This window comes from Notechis scutatus, chromosome 1, assembly GCF_049901735.1.
Source record: "Notechis scutatus isolate UNSWTSFEM ecotype Mainland chromosome 1, rNotScu1.2, whole genome shotgun sequence".
NCBI lineage: Eukaryota > Metazoa > Chordata > Lepidosauria > Squamata > Elapidae > Notechis > Notechis scutatus.
Genome location: NC_142009.1, coordinates 155,694,781 through 155,712,372, shown reverse-complemented (window position 1 = coordinate 155,712,372; position 17,592 = coordinate 155,694,781). Strand labels below are relative to the sequence as shown.

Here is a 17,592-nt window from a genome sequence, read left to right as displayed (position 1 = left end):
ATTACATAAAATTACATTAATGTAATTATTTTAAACTATGACTTTTTTCTGCAAAATTCTAATAAAGTAATTAACATATATTCATAACTTCTGCGTATGCGATAGTTTGACCCCTATTCCCTTATTGAAACGCGCGTGATTTCTACGTCGAACATTAGCTCAAACTTTATCCTTCTCTCGCTTTTATTACTGGATGTAAGGCTGAGGATGACGGATGGTTCTGTTGGCTTCTGGGAAATGTAGTTATTTTGAGCGGGTCAAGCGTCCCGTTATCTTTGCTTTAGAGTGTTGGAACTACAGCTCCCAGGTGACAACAGGAGGTTGATAAATAGGGGGCGGTGGCCTCGCCTCCTTTCATTACCTTCCGAACGAGACGCACTGTCTCTTTGCTGGAGCTGAGACTGTGCTTAGAGGTGACCTCGAGGAAGAAGGCCTATCGCGTTTTCTGTTCCCATCATGGTTAGTGCTATTTCATTATCCCTTTCGCGGCTAGAGCACAGACTGTTTGGAGAGATCTCAAGCGTAGAATTATGATTTACAAATCGCAGTAAAAGAGAAGAGCATGAAAATCACTGGCGTGCAACTCTTGTCACCGGAGGGAGCTGGGGATGCGGCGTCTTTCCCTAGGAAAAAGCAAGGAGGTGGCCAAAGGAATGCAATGAGTTCCTTTTGCATCGGTAACTCAGTGGACGAACCCGTTTAAATGAGGGGAAGCTGGAATGGCTTACATTTATATAGGACTCGGGTGAAAGTGAAATATCCGGATCGACGCTTGTATTACAAAATGGGCGGGAGGGGAAGGTTACTCCATTAATTAAACCTGCCTTTAGAAGAAAAGAACCTAGTGCTGCGTGATCAATTTTCGGAGACGCGGAGGTGGACTTGAAGTAGAAACGCAAGCAGTAAAACATGGGAGTTAGGAAGCAGTGAAACAAGGGAGTAAGCTAAGTAAATGGCACCTGTGCGTTTTAGTTGCGGAACAGAGGGAATGATAACCGCTATTTTAACGCAAGGGAATCTGAATTAGCCAGGATCCATGATGCACTGTAACTATATCACACTTGAACGTATTTTCTGGGTTGAGTTTTTCGAACAATTGCGGGGGTCTGCTCTTTTAAAGCTGGGCAGTAAGAAAGGATATGCTATTTATAACTCCTGCATTCTGGAGAAAAATCCTTTAAAAGAAACGTATCCTCTTGCTGGGACCAGTTTGTTTAGAAATTTTGTACCATATGTTGCCTGATTTTTTAATGTTTCTGGACAGTTCACAAGGTGTTAACATCTTTCTGAAACAGCAAAAGTAATAGATGCATAGAATACCAAATGGCTAACAAGTTAGAAGGAGGAGATACTTTAGTAATTTATCTATTAAGGGAGGCATTGTTTCCAGTTGGAAATCACTAACTAGCAGTATTCAGATGTGGTACTTCAGACAACAGCTGCGGAAGATGCTGCCAAGTTGCCCAATCACAAGACACACACCCCCTTAGATGCTGTTCTGCTATGCAGCTGCTGCAATATTTGACCTAATGGCATTGCTGTAATGACTTGCCTTGTGACTTTCAAGGTGATCTTCAAGTAGGCACATGCTTCATTTCCAAATTCCTGTCAGAATTATTGTCTCAGAAAGGTTAGAAAGTAACAAGTTTCTAGATCCAGGAAAGAGATGTATAAATTGCATAAATGCATATACATTGTAAATTGAGTTTTGAGGGTGTGCCATTTGCTCCTTGATTTGTGATATTTAAATTTCCCTGATTGAAGGAGAAGAGCAGTCTTAATCCTCACACCTTTGCTTATAGTCTGTGGCTTGGAACTCTTTATAATGATAGGAATGCTTTCTGAAATGTCCTGACGTGAATGTTCAGCTCCCTTACCCAAAATAGGTATTATTAAAACAATACAAAGGATTCTATCCTTTATACATATTTTTTTGCTAAGTAATATGCCTTTATTTTTGACATAGTGATTAAGTGGTATGTAGAAATTATAGGAGGAAAACATAAATCAATTGTTGCATACATCTTACTGCTTTTTGCTAATGGTTCATTAATAATTTTTTTTGTAACTTGAACAAATTTGTAACTTTGTTCAGACAGGATTCATTTGTATGCTAAAATCAATAGTTCTGAACTGTTACATAAATTTATCCTACGTATATTGCATACATTCATCGTGCATACATTGACGTTATACAGGGCATGCTCTTTGTTCCTGATTGCTTGTACTGCAGATTCACACATTCCTTACCAGCTTTCACCTATGAGCTGCCATGCTAATGCAATAGCTTGTTAATAAGTCCCATCATTGTCAGCATTATTACAGTATACTGTTGCAATGATCATTGGTTCATAAGGTCAGTTCTTCCTTAGATGTGCCAAGAGCTATATTTTTATCCAACTAGCATTTGTAAGGCTGCTTGCACCAGTGCATTTTGAATATAAGAGTTGAATATTGTACTATTGCTAGTACAAAGTGTTGAGAAGATAGGAAGTGGCTTATCTTGTGTCATCCAGGGCAGATTATAATTTATTTACCAACCCTTCTCTATGAATAGCTGAAGATAACTAAAGAATTCCTGGCAGACCGACTAGCTCTCTTTTAAATGTCACCTGCACTTACCTTGCTGGTTATAATAGCTATTTTTTTTTTCATAATCTTCTTTCAAAGCTTTATGTTCTTTAAAAAATGTCAGTGCTACCAAAAGTTCTATACATTGCAAACAGCAAGAGAAAATGTTTCTCCCAGAGCTATATATTGGATTCTACAAATATCCTTTCTCTTTCAGTCGGAACCAATCAGAGTCCTAGTGACCGGTGCTGCTGGACAGATTGCATATTCTCTACTCTACAGCATTGCAAAGGGTGATGTTTTTGGCACTGACCAGGTAAATGTAGTATATACCTCTACACAGCAGTAATGATGGGCACATTGTGGATCTCTTAAGCTAAAGAGTTTTGGCTGGTGGGATCTAGAAGGAGAGGAGGAGACATTGGGAAGAGAAGAAATAGGAGTGAGAATGAGAAGTCAAACGAAGGGTAAAAATATTGAGGGATAGAAGTAAGAAAGGAATGGATAAAGGAGTGAATTTGATATCCATAAACATTAATGGGTTAAATGAACCAGCTAAGAGAAAAAGAATATTTTTTAAGTTAGAAAAACAAAAAGCGGATATAATATATATTCAAGAGGTTCATATAAAGAATAGAGATAAAGGGTACCTATTAAATAAAAAGTTGGGGAAAATGTATGCAACATTGGTGGAAGAAAAAAAAAGAGGGGTAGTAAGAAGATATAGTCTCAGAATTGATTTACAAAGATGAATTGGGAAGAATAGTAATGGTAGAAGTGATAATACAAAATAAAAATACATTATTGGTGGGGATATATGCCCCTAACAAAAACCAGAGTGAATTTTACAAAAACCTATACAAAAAAATTACCGTATTTGCCGGCGTATAAGAGATGACTTTTTGCCCTGAAAAACATGCCTCCAATTGGGGGTCGTCTTATATGCCGGGTCGTCTTATACGCCGGCAAATAGTAATTGGGAAGCACTGCGGCTGCCCGCGGCTGAGGCACTTTGCGCACCGTGGAAACAAATCCTGTGAAGCCGAAAGGAGCAGCCAGCCTTCTCCCAGCTCCCAAGGAAACGAGGCTCGCACCGCCCGAGCTCCGCTGAGGTATCCGGCTGGGGCTGTCAGGAGTTGTTGCCGCTGGCGTTGAGCTCCAGTCAGCGTTGCCTCGGGAAGGAAAGGCAAAACCAGGAGCTGCTGCTGCCATTGCAAAGCGCCGCCGCGGCTCTTCCTTTTTGCCTTTCCCTTCCCAAGGCAACGGGACTGGGCATGCGCGAGCCGCGCCAGCGGTAACAACTCCTGACAGCCCCAGCCGGATACTCTCAGCTGAGCCGGGCGGTGCGACCTCTCTTCACTGGGAGCTGGAGAGGCTGGCTGCTCCCTTTCGGCTTCACGGGACTCGTTCCACAGTGCACAAAGTGCCTCAAAAAAAAAAAGTGCAAAAGTGGAAGGCGTGCGGAGAGAGGCGAGTATATAACAAACTATATTTTGGTGGAAATGTTGGGGGTCGTCTTATACGCCGGGTCGTCTTATACGCCGGCATACACGGTAATAAAATTTGGAAACCCAAGAATTTGCATAATAGGAGACTATAATGCAATAACAGATAATAGACAAGATTATGCTTGTGAACAAAGACAATTTAAGAAATGGAATACATTGCCTAAGAAATTTATAGAGATGGTCGAAGAATTAGTGGATGCGTGGAGAAAAAGGAACCCAGGAATATCACAGTTCACTTTCTACTCCAGCCCACACAAATCATGGTCCAGGATAGACATGGCCTGGGTAAATAGCGAGCTATATAAAGAGATTCAGGAAATAAAAATTTTGGTTAACACATGGGCAGACCACAACCCGATACAGATAGTATAGAAAAATAGTCATTATAAAAAAGGTAGATGGAACTTAATTCCCAAGTACTGAAAGAGAAACAATATATTCAAAAAGTTAAGGAAGAATTGATTAGTTTTTTAAAATTTAATAAAAAACAGGATACCTCATTACAGAACCTATGGGATACAATGAAGGCATACTTAAGAGGAATATCAATAACTTATACAGCAAATAGAAACAAGGAAAGAGGAAGTGGAAAGTCCTAACAAAAAGGATAGAGAAATTGGAAAATAAGCAAATGGAAACCCCGGGAGATGAGTATATCAGAAACGAACTAGCATTAGTTCAACATGAAATGAACATTTTAGATCAAGAGGAACTAATTAAAAATTATTATATACAAAACAAAATTATTTCAAACATGCAAATAAACCAGGAACGTGGCTGGCATATAAATTAAGAAAAGAAAATCAGAAAAGAACGATATACCAATTACAGGATAAAAATGGAATAAGAGAGAGATCAGGAGGAAAAAAAGGAAATTATAAGAGAGTACTTTGAAGATCTTTACAAACAAGAAGTAGTTGATTTAAATAAAATAGAAGAATATTTGAAAGAAGGAACTCTCTATCCAATATCAGAGGACAAAAAAAGATGTTGAATAAAGAAATAACTTTAAAGGTGCTAAAGGTGGCACCTTTAACTTTAAAGGAGCTAAAGGTGGCAATTCAAAAACAAAAAAGAAACAAAATGCCAGGCCCAGATAGGTTACCAAATGAGCTATATAAAGAAATAGGTGATATACTAGAGATAATGCTATTAGAGGTTTGCAGTGGGGTATTACTGGAAGCTAAAATACCAGAATCTTGGAAGGCAGCATACATAACATTGATTCCGAAAGAGGGCACAGATGCCAATCAAACAAAGAATTACAGACCAATATCCCTTTTAAACTGAGATTACAAAATTTTTATGGCGGAAAGTTTAAAGAAAATACTCAGTAATAAAATTCACCTGGATCAAAATGGATTTCTTCCCACGAGGCAGATCAGATATAACACAAGAACAATAATAGATATATTGGAATATTATGAAAAGCATCCAGGAAGCCAAGTGGCTTTGGTCTTCCTGGATGCACAAAAGGCCTTTAATAACTTAAATTGGGACTTTATGAAAAAGCAGATTAATTTGATGAATTTTGGAGATGATTTTGTAAAAATGTTGAACATAATCTATGCCACACAAAAGACCAATGTATTATTAAACGGAGAAATTACCAAATCATTGGAGATAAGGAAGGGGGTCAGACAGGGATGTCCGCTTTCACCTCTGCTTTTTATAACTATTTTGGAAACTTTGCTGGACAGAATTAGATTAAATAAGGAAATTAAAGGAACTAAAATTAAAAATCAAGAATATAAATTACAAGCCTTCGCAGATGATACGGTCTTTGTCATAGAAGATCCAATAGACTCAGGGCCAGCTCTACTAAATGAAATAGATAAATTCGGTAAATTAGCAGGATTAAAAATCAATAAGGAAAAAAACCAAAGTGCTAGTTAAAAACATAACAAATAGTAAACAAAAAAATTGGAAGAAAAGAGGATTGCAAATTGTAAATAAAATTAAATATTTAGGAATCTGGTTAAGAGCTAGAACATTAAATCTGCAAGAGGATAACTATACCAAATTACTGAAACAGATTGAAAAGAACTTGGAAAATTGGAATAAGATGCAAATTTCATTATTAGGTAGAATAGCAACAATCAAAATGAACTACCTAAAATATTATATTTATTTCAAACAATTCCGATATTACTGGACAAAAAATTCTTTAAAGATTTAGATAAAACTGATGGAATTTATTTGAGCAAAGAAGAAAACAAGGATTGAAAAAACTTATTTACAAGATAATAAAAGCAGGGGTGGATTCAGACTACTACCTGTCTGGGAGACATAGAGCAGCGGCATTGGTGTGGATAAAAGATTGGATTGATTTAAGGAATAACAGGATTTTACAATTGGAGGGACGTGATTTACAGCTAGGCTGGCATACATTTCTATGGAACCCGAATAGTAAAAACAATGTATATTTTACTAGACATGTATTCCGAAAGTCTTTAACTAAAGTTTGGACTGATATAAGAAAGAATCATTATACTAAAATCCCAAGGTGGTTTTCAACAATGGAGGCAGTGTTTCATTTAAACACAATGGACATCATTGTGTCCATTTAAATATTACCAAATACTAGACAGCGAGGGAAGAATTAAAATGAATCAGGAACTAGAATCACAAGAGATAGCTATTGATAATTGGTCATATTTTCAAATAAAATTGTGATGCAATAAAGACATAAAGGAATATGGAATTGAGGTAAAAGATACATATTTGGATAAAATACTTTTAAACCCTGAAAAAAGTTTGATTTCCAAATTATATAATTATTTATTAGAATATGAAATGACCGAGAAAATTGTGAAAGGCCCCATGCTAGCTTAGGAAAAAAAACTTTGATTATAGTATTGATCTGGATGCCTGGGAAGAAATCTGGCAGAAAAACCTGACACTAACCAACTCAGTAGCACACAAGGAGAATCTATACAAAATGATGTACAGATCTGGCGCCCTCCAGATTGGCCAAAATATTTCTGACAGCCAATCCTTGCTGTTGGAAATGTAAAGGGAAATTTGGTACATACTTTCATTCATGGTGGACTTGTCCTGAGATAAAGAAATACTGGCTAAAAATAAAAACGTGGATAGAAGAAATTATAGAGAGTGGGCTAGAGTGGAAACCGGAATAATTTTGGTGGGAATGATCAAAGGGGACTACTCCGCTAAAGTAAAATATCTGACCATCCATTTATTAATTGCGGCATGTATCTCACTAGCGCAATGTTGGAAAAACCCAGATGTACCACCGATACAGGTTGTTATTCAGAAAACATATGAGAGTGCCCAATTGGAGAGGCTTACACTTAAAATTAATGGGAAGGAGGATACAGATTATTACCGGATATGGGATAAATGGTATAAGTGGGTAGACAATAACAGGGGAAACATGTAAATGAACCTGATACAAATTATATCCAGTGGTGGGTTATAATATATTAAGTACATAAAAACAATTAAAGGTTTTAAAGCTTTTTTCTGTCACTACTACTATTAGCCATTTATAATATTTTCTGTGTTTATTAGTTATAAAACATGAATATATTTGTAATAGAAGAGTAGTTATAACCCAACGTGAAAATAAATGGAGTATATTGTGAATTATTTAGCACTTAGGATGTGAAAATGAGTGAAGATGTGACTAGTACTAGCCAATAATTATTTTTAGGACTTACCAAATTCAACAACAAATGTAAAAAATTATGTGTTATTATTGTTTCTGTATTTTTGAAATTGTACATTTTTAAATTTGTAAATAAAATTGTTTTTAAAACTTAAAAAAAAATAGAAGGAGAGGCTTACTGTATACTTTGTGGCCCTGCACACTTTGGAACATCTTGCCTCTGAAGATGAGGTCTGCCGCTCACCCTTTCAGTCTTCCAGAAAGGCATTAACACTAGGCTTTACTGGCTGGCTCGAGGACCTGAGGGGTGTGTGTGTGTGCTGTGTGTTGGAAGTGGCTGGTGAATTAATAGGAATGGAAGCTATACTGTGGGTTTTCCAGTTTTGTACCTAATCTTGTTAATATTTTAATGTTTTTTATTTGTAAACCACCCAGAGTCTCTCTATAGAGTGAGATGGGCAACATATAAATTTGTTAAATAAATAAAAATAAAATTATCTTAAAGTGGTTGGGTTGGAGTTTCTCAAGGACTTTCCCAGCAAGAACGAGATGTCTTGAAGTGAGAGAAGGGATAACACTACTGCCCTGTATTTTTGAATATCAAGGTCATTTGAAAGGATAATAGGAATCCAGTCTATTTATATATATCTATTCAATTTTGCAAAAGATTTGCTCTAAATGACAAACACAGCTATTTTTATTTTACAGCCTCTTATTCTTGTGCTGTTGGATATCACTCCCATGATGACTGTTTTGGATGGCGTACTTATGGAATTGCAAGACTGTGCTCTTCCTCTTTTAAGAGGTGACAGAAAATCAGAATTAGTCTTACACAAATGTTTAGGCTGGATGAGCTGGATACTCTGAACACAAGATAACACTGCCGGTTTATGATCTTGCTGTCATTTTGTGAACTGAAGTAATATCGGCTTGTAAAGGAAATGAATTACCAGGTTTAAAGAAACAATACTTCAAGTGTGCTGAGGCATTTCATTTGTAATACACGTAGTCCTTGACTTATGATTATTTGTTCAGTGATCATGCAAAATTCTGACAGAGCTGAACAAAGGGTATTATAAATGGTGCCCAAAGTTACAGCCCCGCTGTTTACATAATCAAAATTTGGGCACTTGGTAGCCCACCTTCCTTTAAAACTGGAACTATTCCCATCTATCTCTCCCCCTCATGACAGATGCTTACTTGGCCCACCAGTGTGCAAAACTGCCAGGGAGGCCTTGGCCTACTCCCCACCTGGCCAGAATTAGCCAGTTCATTCCCACCAAGCTCAGGAGGTTCAACCTGCTCCCTTCCCCATCAGGCCTGGGAGGCGTTGGCCCACTTTCTGCCCTACCAGTGTGTGCAAATCACTCCATTTAACTTTGATGTTTTTCTTCAGCTACTGCCATTCTCTAAGTGGGTTCCATTCTTGCAGTGTTTTGGGAGTCTCCTCCAAATTGGCAACTTGGAGGAGACATCTAAAAGATAAAAAAAAATGGAACCTCTTTTGCAATCCTTCAGAATCCTCATTTTCCAAATTGTTCAATTTGGAGAAAGAGACTTAATGAAGTATTGAAAATGAAGCCAGACTAACAACCAACCAACAACAAGCACTACCAGGAGAGCCAGGATTATAGCTGTTGAGTGAAATGGTCACATAATATCTTGCTTAATGATTGCTTCCTTCAACGACCAAGATTCTGATCCCAGTTGTCCTAAGTCAAGGACTAATTGTAATAAAAAATACTTTAAAGTGAAATTATTAAATAAATTTTACTTTATGAATGTAAAATATATACATTCAAGTATATCCAGTTTGTACAGAATATAATTAAAAATCAACTGTCTTATGCTGATTTTACTTTTACAAATAATTTCAGTGGTGAATGACCTAATTATTGTTGGTTTTCCAAGAACTGATTGTAAGCTTTTATTTTGATGACCATAAGAAATCAAGTATCAAGAATAAGAGCCATGAAGTTACATTTCATTAGATGTAAATTCTGCCTTGTCACAAATTAAAGCATTAATCTTTATTTTTGATAAGCTGGCATCTGAAAACCATTACAGAAGTTCTGATTCACAGTGAAATTTCAACTAGAACTGTTCAGCTATCAGTAAATAGTTAATTGATTTTTCTTCACAATAGAGCCCATTCTTTTAGATGGGATTGTTGATCTCTTTCTCTCTGCTTGTAGAGGTAATTGCAACCGACAAAGAAGATGTTGCATTCAAAGACCTTGATGTAGCCATTCTGGTTGGTTCTATGCCAAGAAAAGAAGGCATGGAACGGAAAGAACTACTCAAGGCAAATGTGAAAATTTTTAAATCTCAAGGAGCAGCATTGGACAAGTATGCAAAGAAGACAGTTAAGGTGAATATAAATGACATAGTTTACTGCCTGACTACCTCAGCCAGATCCAGCTGGTTTACGGAATGAGTATTCATGCTACATCAATGTATTCTCCAAGTCCTCATGATGTGAAAGAATTACAAATAATGTTAAGCCAATAATGGGACATAGCAACATTAAAAAACAATATTGAATGAAATAGCATTTTCTCCAAAGAGCAACATTATAGAGTCTGGTATATTTTACTCTTCCTATTGTTCATTAGACTTCCTGTAATTAAGTCTGACTTTTCTTTTCTCTATCAGGTTATTGTAGTAGGTAATCCAGCAAACACTAATTGCTTAATTGCTTCAAAATCAGCTCCAACCATACCAAAAGATAATTTCAGTTGTTTAACTCGTCTGGATCACAACAGAGCTAAATCTCAGGTAAGCATGAATTTTTAAATTCTACCTGCAGTTAGTATATAAACGAAGAGCTCTGAAAGCAGAGCATTTAACTGAAACACTTGAAATTGTCAAAATGACAAGTGCAGTTTCTTCTCCCTAACTTCAACTAGATTGCTCTGAAAGTTGGTGTGACTGCTAAGGATGTCAAGAATTGCATCATCTGGGGAAATCATTCTTCTACTCAATATCCTGATGTTAACCATGCCAAAGTGAAAATACAGGGGAAATATATTGGAGTTTATGAAGCTGTGAAAGATGATAACTGGCTGAAAGGTGACTTCATTAAGGTAAGTAATGGTTTTAGACTTTCATACTTCTGTTTTCACTTTGAAAACATACAGCCTGGGTGGCCATATCTTGGAGATGGATACCATCTTCTTCCTAGCGTATTCCAGAAAGTGCAAGATCTGCTTTTTGGATCATTGAACACCACTTTGCACAATCAGCTGCGTCTCCTGGGCACAGGCCCACGGCTTGCATATCTTTGTTGATGGTGTCTTGCCATCTCTGTTTTGGGTGCCTGCGCGGTCACCGGCAATTGACTTCTAGTTGGTCTTGGCAATGGTGGAAGGTGCTGCTCTCAGGACATGTCCATACCAGCAGAGCTGGCCTTCCTTCAACTTCTCTACAATTGGTGCCACACCAAAATGTTGTCAAATGGTGTCATTTTGGAGACAGATATGTCATTGTTTATTATTTCAAAGAGCAGCAATGAAAATCATGTGTCATGGACAAAATCAAAATCTATTTGTAATATAGATAAAAATGTTGGTATGGTTTCTAATACCCTTTAATTTTATCTTATTATGAAATCCTACTTTTATAGGGATGCAACTTATTTGCCTATATGGCTCAAATTATTTATAAAATTCAAACCATCCTATGTGTCTCTTCATTAAAACTTCGTGTTGCCTGAATTGCCTCCAAGCTGTTATTTCCCCACAAGTTCCAGATAAAAACTTCATGATGTTAAGATGCTCTCTTTTTTTACACTCAATGTGTGTAATATGTTCAAGCTTAGTATAATTTCCTTGCCTTGTAATTTTAAGAGTTCAAGACATTGGAATAATGTCCTTAAGTGATTAGTGCAGCAAAATTCTGGGTCGTGGATTCTCTATAAATCATTGAGGACTAACCACAGTGCAAGCAAATAATCCTGTGTTATACTTTTTCATACTTCAGACTGTTCAGCAGCGGGGGGCAGCTGTTATTAAGGCCCGGAAATTGTCAAGTGCAATGTCTGCAGCCAAAGCTATCTGTGATCATGTGAGAGACATCTGGTTCGGCACTCCAGAGGTAAGCATTGCCCATGAGCATTTGGGCTTAGACGAGAACTCTTCAAAACATAATAATTAGCTCACGTTTTATTGGGCATGTGATGTCTGGGTTGATATGCATGTTTTCTTGCATTTTTTTGTAGGAGTGGGATGTAATTTAATAAGTATAAAGAAGATAAGATACTAATTTGGCCTTTTGGTATACTATTAAGAATGTAATGAAATGCTTTAAGACACATTTTGTATTTTTACACATAACAATAGTATTATAGCATGAATTATTGCATTGGTAGAAACGTATCACATTAATTTTTTTATTTTCTTTTAAAGGGTGAATTTATTTCTATGGGTGTTATTTCTGATGGGAACTCCTATGGTGTCCCTGATGATTTGATCTATTCATTTCCTGTTGTATTATCAAAGGTGTGTAAGAAGTATATATTTAATTTTATACCTGAATAAAAGTCCATATTACTCTTTGTAATGTGACAGTTTCTAGTATACTCCTTTCCTTGTAAGCAGAACTCATAGCTTGAATTCTCCAATATTTTGGCAAGATATCAATGCCTATAAATCTGTATTGAATAAAAAAGATTCGTAAATATTGGTCCACATTGGCAAGCTGCTGTGAACATTTGCATGTAAAGTTAACATAGACTTACAGCATTTGAATAGTTATTTCTAAAATTATTGCTTTGATACACATTTGACAAGTATAAATAAAAATGTATCTTGAAATAACAGATGCAATTAGTACAGTGTTTCATCTTTTTCTTATAAACACATGCATTTGTTCTGAAAAAAACTTTTCAATTCTGATTTTGGAGAGTGTAGTTAGATAATCTAAAAACCTTTCTTTCCAAAAAGAGTTTAGTGTATTAAATCTATGGTAATCCAGTGTCTATAGATGGGCATATTATGTCCAGGCAAGTAACAAAATAATACCAAAATACTTTGCTGCCATATAGTAGTATAGAATTTTGCAGAGAATGTTAAAAGATTCTAATCTTACCAACATCTTTACAGGATAAAACATGGAAGTTTGTTGAAGGCCTTCCCATTAACGACTTCTCCCGTGAGAAGATGGATTTGACTGCTAAGGAGCTAGTTGATGAAAAGGAAACTGCGGTGGAGTTTATATCTAGTGCATGACTAAATGATCATCAGAATGTGAGAGATGGCTTAAATACGGAGGAGTCTAAAAGTCGTCTCTAAATACAACATCAGATGCTACTCCTGAATCAGCTTTTCTTCCTTGTGGCAATTTCTTCATTACATTTTTTTTGGTCCCTCTTGCTGAGTAATGATATAGTTTCAAATACAGTTTGCACACTTGACCAAATCCTCTTGATACATTATTTGTTTCCTGTGTTGCATTGTGCATATGCCTATATTTTGTACTTGTAATAGCAAATAGAATTTGTTTATTATAAAAGCAGTCTTTCACCATAGGTTAATGGCCAAACTATGTATAGTGCGAGGATGACTTTTATGACATTAAGTTAATAAAAGTACTCACTAATAGTCTTTATGGAAGGAAGCAAGAAAATGTATTTCTACTCCAAAAACAAATTAGAAATCGTTTCCTGAATATCATGAATGTGCTGTGTATTGATCATCACCAAGCCTCTCACAACAAATCTTGCTAGAATTACATTAAACGTTGAGTATGCACTCCTCATGTATTGTGGTGCTATCCTGTTTAGTTTGCTGTGATCAAAATACATAAAATGCAGTCTTCAGAAAATTATGATATTAAATAAAATAGAATTTGGAAGTGATTTAACAGCATCGCTATATGTTGAAGGAAGAAGATGGGTAACATTTTACAGCATAAACCCCAAAAGGTTTAATTAAGTTGCTTTGGACTGAAGATCTAATGGCGGGTTATCCTTGTACTGGTGACAATTAGACTTTGTTCACAAAGAATGGGGGGAAATGTGCCAAGTTTCTGGCTTTTCTCTTGTTCTGATTTGCTCTAGGTCCTAATCCACACTTCTCCTCCCTCTCTTGCTTTGCCTCATTTGCTGCCTTAAACTTTGGGTTTTAACCATTAATTTCCATGGCCTGCCTCCTTGGATATGCTTAAAAATAGCTTAAGTGAAACAGCTAGTGAACCATTCCAGACAGCGAATAGCTTGTTCTTCCTTCTCCATCAGCTGGATAGAATATTGAGACATGGATATAACCATCCACAATCTACCATCATCCATACTGTATCATATTTAGAGGAATAGATGAACCAATTCTATAACACATTCTTGCAATAAGGACTGTTGTTTAGGATTCCAGGCACCCCAGTTTCTTTTTTTTCTCCCCTTTTACACACACCGAGATAATGTAAAGATATGCTAAGCCAAGACTAAACCACATTATGGTTTTGTTTGATGCTGAAGCCCAGCACTTATGGCTTCTGAATTGATTTATATCTTAGCATATGTTATGAATCTAACCAGCTGTAATTTATTAAAGTATGGGTAAGCAAACCTTAGCTTACCATAATACACCAGTCCCCTTTTTTTCTGACCATAAGTTGTTGTTTTTTAAATTTTGGTTCAGATTTTTTTCTTCTGTTGGACTTTCTTCAATAAGGTATGCATGTGGTTAATGCCTTCATTTGATTTTTATTGAAATACTGTTTATTCATCAGGGCGTTTTTAAATATAGCTTTTAGTGTGGCATTTAAATATTAGAAAACACATTGTTTTCACTGTAGTCTTCATGTGTTTTCTACTCCTATTCATTTCAGCTTCCATTCTACTATCCAATGTTTTTTTATCCTCTAGCCAGCTTAACATTTTCATGGGGTGTCTTTTGCTATCCTTCAAAATAAGCAGAACTGTTGCTAGTCATTGAGGAAAAACAGTTCTCTTCTGGTATTTTTAGAATGTGACTGAAGCTTTAATAATCAACTGATTAGGCAGGTTAAATTTGCAATTCTAAAACAACTATACAGTAACTTCAATTTTTAGTACTTGAAAAAGTTCTTTGGAGGGCAATATGAGTTTGTTGGCATTAAACCATTTAATTTTTGATTAAGTGAACTGTAAGCAATATGATTAATTGGTAATTCTTAATGCTTTAAATAGAAAATTCTTAACTAAACCTGCAGATGGAGCTAAATGAAAGGGAAAAAGCAGTAAGAACTGAAAAGTGGAAGACAGCTGAATTTTAAAAGAGATAAGACACAATTCCATATGTTATCTTTATAAATTTTAAGGTCAAGTATCAAAAGCTAAGCAATAACAATGGTCATAATTTATCTTAATTACAGTGATTTTTTAAAAAATACATATTTTTAGAAGGCCTCATTTTCCACAATTTCATTCATAAAGATTTCATTTTATTTATTCCCTGCCTTTATTTGTTTTAGGGGGGGTGCAACGGCTCAGTGGTTAAAGATGCTGAAAATGTCATTTGGGAAGCTTATAGCCTGGGGTTTAAGACCTGAGCACCACACAATGATGTGAGCTCCCATTATTTGCCACAGCTCCTACCCACCTAGCAGTTCAAAAGCATGCAAATGCAAGTAGATAAATACCACTTTGGTGGGAACGAAACAGCATTCCCTGCATCTTGGCATATTGTCATGCTGGCCCCATAACTACAGAAGTGTCTTCAAACAAAGATGACTCCAGCTAAGAAACGGAGATAAGTACGCCCCCTGGAGTTGAACACAAACAGGGCAAACCTTTATCTTTTATTACAGTATTTTTGTTAATAACTCAAGACAATGAATATACCTGATACTTCATTCTTGTCTTTTTCCCACAATACCAATCTTGTAAGTTGGGTTGAGAAAGAATGGCCCCAAGTTATCCAGTTAGCTTCCATGCCTAAGTTGAGATTAGAATTCTCAGTCTCCCACAGACGGATGATGGTATTCTGGTTCGGCCCACTTTGGCCGAATTGGTAGCTCCAACGATCGCTCTGACAATCAGCTGCAAAGCGCGCCCACCAAACCACACTCACAGAACCCATGGTAAAAAAATTTGAAACCCACCACTGACAGACAATATATAAGCTACATCAGGATGGTGAACCTATGACCTTTCAACTGTTAAAGTGTTACGACCCATCTGATGTTCCTCTAAATCCCTTCACTCTTGGCCAAGCTGATGTGAATTTTGAGCAACATCTGATGGACATGTTCCTTTTCATTAATGTCTTCTCTCAAGTTCTTGTTCTGGAACATTCAACACGCTTCTGGAAAGAGATAACTACAAGGAATTAGATATACACACATATATACTAACCTTTCATTTGAAACGATGGATATTTTCGCTGCCAAGCCAATGAGATAATTTTTTTTCTTTTACTCCTTTGGGGAATGATAAGCCTTGTAAGTTTTCAACCAGTTTTCAGGTTAATGAGTACATTTCAAATAAGAGGAACAACTAAATGTGATTTCTGAAATATTGAATGTAGGATTCTACATTCATGTAGATTCTAGTCACATTAATTTACAATTTCTTTTTTTAAGCTTTTATGTATGCTTGACAGCATGATGGATGAAGAGCAAAATAATATTTTATTTTTTAGGAAAATTGACATTCAACCATTATTGCAGGATTGTGCAATATCTTGGAAGTGCATTTGGAATTACAAGAAACATTGGCGACAATTCAGGTTACCAAAATTGGGAAATGACCCACAGATTTCAACTGAGCAGTATAATTTTCTTGTAGTAGGAGAATGTGGATAATCTTGAAGAAGGAATGAAGGAATAAGAAAAGGAAAATAAAAGACAACTCAGTCCTGTGAATGGAAAATTTGTGAAAAAGTGATCTCACCTTGTCTCAAAGCTGCTTTTCCAAAAAGTAACTGGCTTTCTTGTTTTTTTTTTTACTTTGAAAATGTTTCAATTCTTATCCAAGAAGCTTCTTCAATTCTTGGATGATAAGTGAAATATTTTCAAGGGAAAAAAAAAAACAAAGTCCAGTTGCCTTTTGGAAAAACATCTTTTCAAAGATTTGGATGATTAAGAATCTCCATAGACATTAATCCCACCTTAATTTAGTTTGGCATAAAATTGCACTGAAGGAAACTGACACACTTTCAAGATTCTGTTATATATATCAATAAAGTAGCATTCCTGTAATACTTGCTCTGTCTAAATACAATTTAAAAGCAGGGGTGGGATTCTACCGATTCAGACTGGTTCTCACGAACCAGTAGTTCTGGCGAGCATTTGGCCCCGTCCACTGACCTTTGCTCTTTCCTGTGCTTCATTTGTTTTTGTTTTTTAGAGCACAGCTGATTCACGTGGCAAAGCAGTTTGCTGCGCCCCAGCTGTTTTATTCACGGGCTGCAGTAGAAGGTAAGTATTAGAGCTGAAAATGGGCTTTTTAAATTGCAGAGCATGTGTGCAGAGCATGCACACACCGAACCAGTTGTTATACTGATTGAATCACACCACTGTTTAAAAGATACAGCCCAGCCTAAAGTCAAGGAGGGAATCCAACAGCCCAGACCATATCCCTCCTGGGCACCAACTTCCAGTTAAGCAGGAAAAAAATATTATTGTAAACAGGTATAACCAAAGAATAACACCTGCTCACCAAGAGAGGCAGGGAAAAGTACTGTACTGTATTATAAACAGCCAACCAACCCTGCTGTCCCTCTCACTGATGATGTTACCTAGCCTGGTAATGAACCATCTGTTTTTTCAGAGAAAAGCAGTATGTGAGGGATACTATTAACTAGAGTAGGAAGAAGGAAAATAGCCAAAATCTTGCGAGTTTGAGGTCAAAGTCTGCTTTTTGGAAGGAAGGGAGGGACGGTCAATTATAAATGTGTTATACTG

At 36.4% G+C, this 17,592-nt stretch overlaps 1 protein-coding gene across 1 annotated transcript; it reads left to right on the top strand.

The window, feature by feature from the left end:
- The first annotated feature begins 382 nt into the window (after window positions 1–382).
- MDH1 (malate dehydrogenase 1) lies at window positions 383–13,467 on the top strand. Its single transcript, XM_026668432.2, has 9 exons — window positions 383–459; window positions 2,789–2,887; window positions 8,419–8,515; window positions 9,906–10,081; window positions 10,366–10,488; window positions 10,620–10,796; window positions 11,692–11,805; window positions 12,117–12,209; window positions 12,813–13,467. The coding sequence occupies exons 1-9, from the start codon at window positions 457–459 to the stop codon at window positions 12,936–12,938; spliced, it is 1,008 nt and encodes a 335-aa protein (XP_026524217.1). The 5' UTR covers window positions 383–456; the 3' UTR covers window positions 12,939–13,467.
- Window positions 13,468–17,592: the final 4,125 nt, after the last annotated feature.

Coding starts and splice junctions, on each gene's coding strand:
- MDH1 (XM_026668432.2), top strand. Junction 10,489..10,619: donor ACAACAGAGCTAAATCTCAG/GTAAGCATGAAT, acceptor AACTTCAACTAG/ATTGCTCTGAAAGTTGGTGT. Junction 10,797..11,691: donor TGAAAGGTGACTTCATTAAG/GTAAGTAATGGT, acceptor TTCATACTTCAG/ACTGTTCAGCAGCGGGGGGC.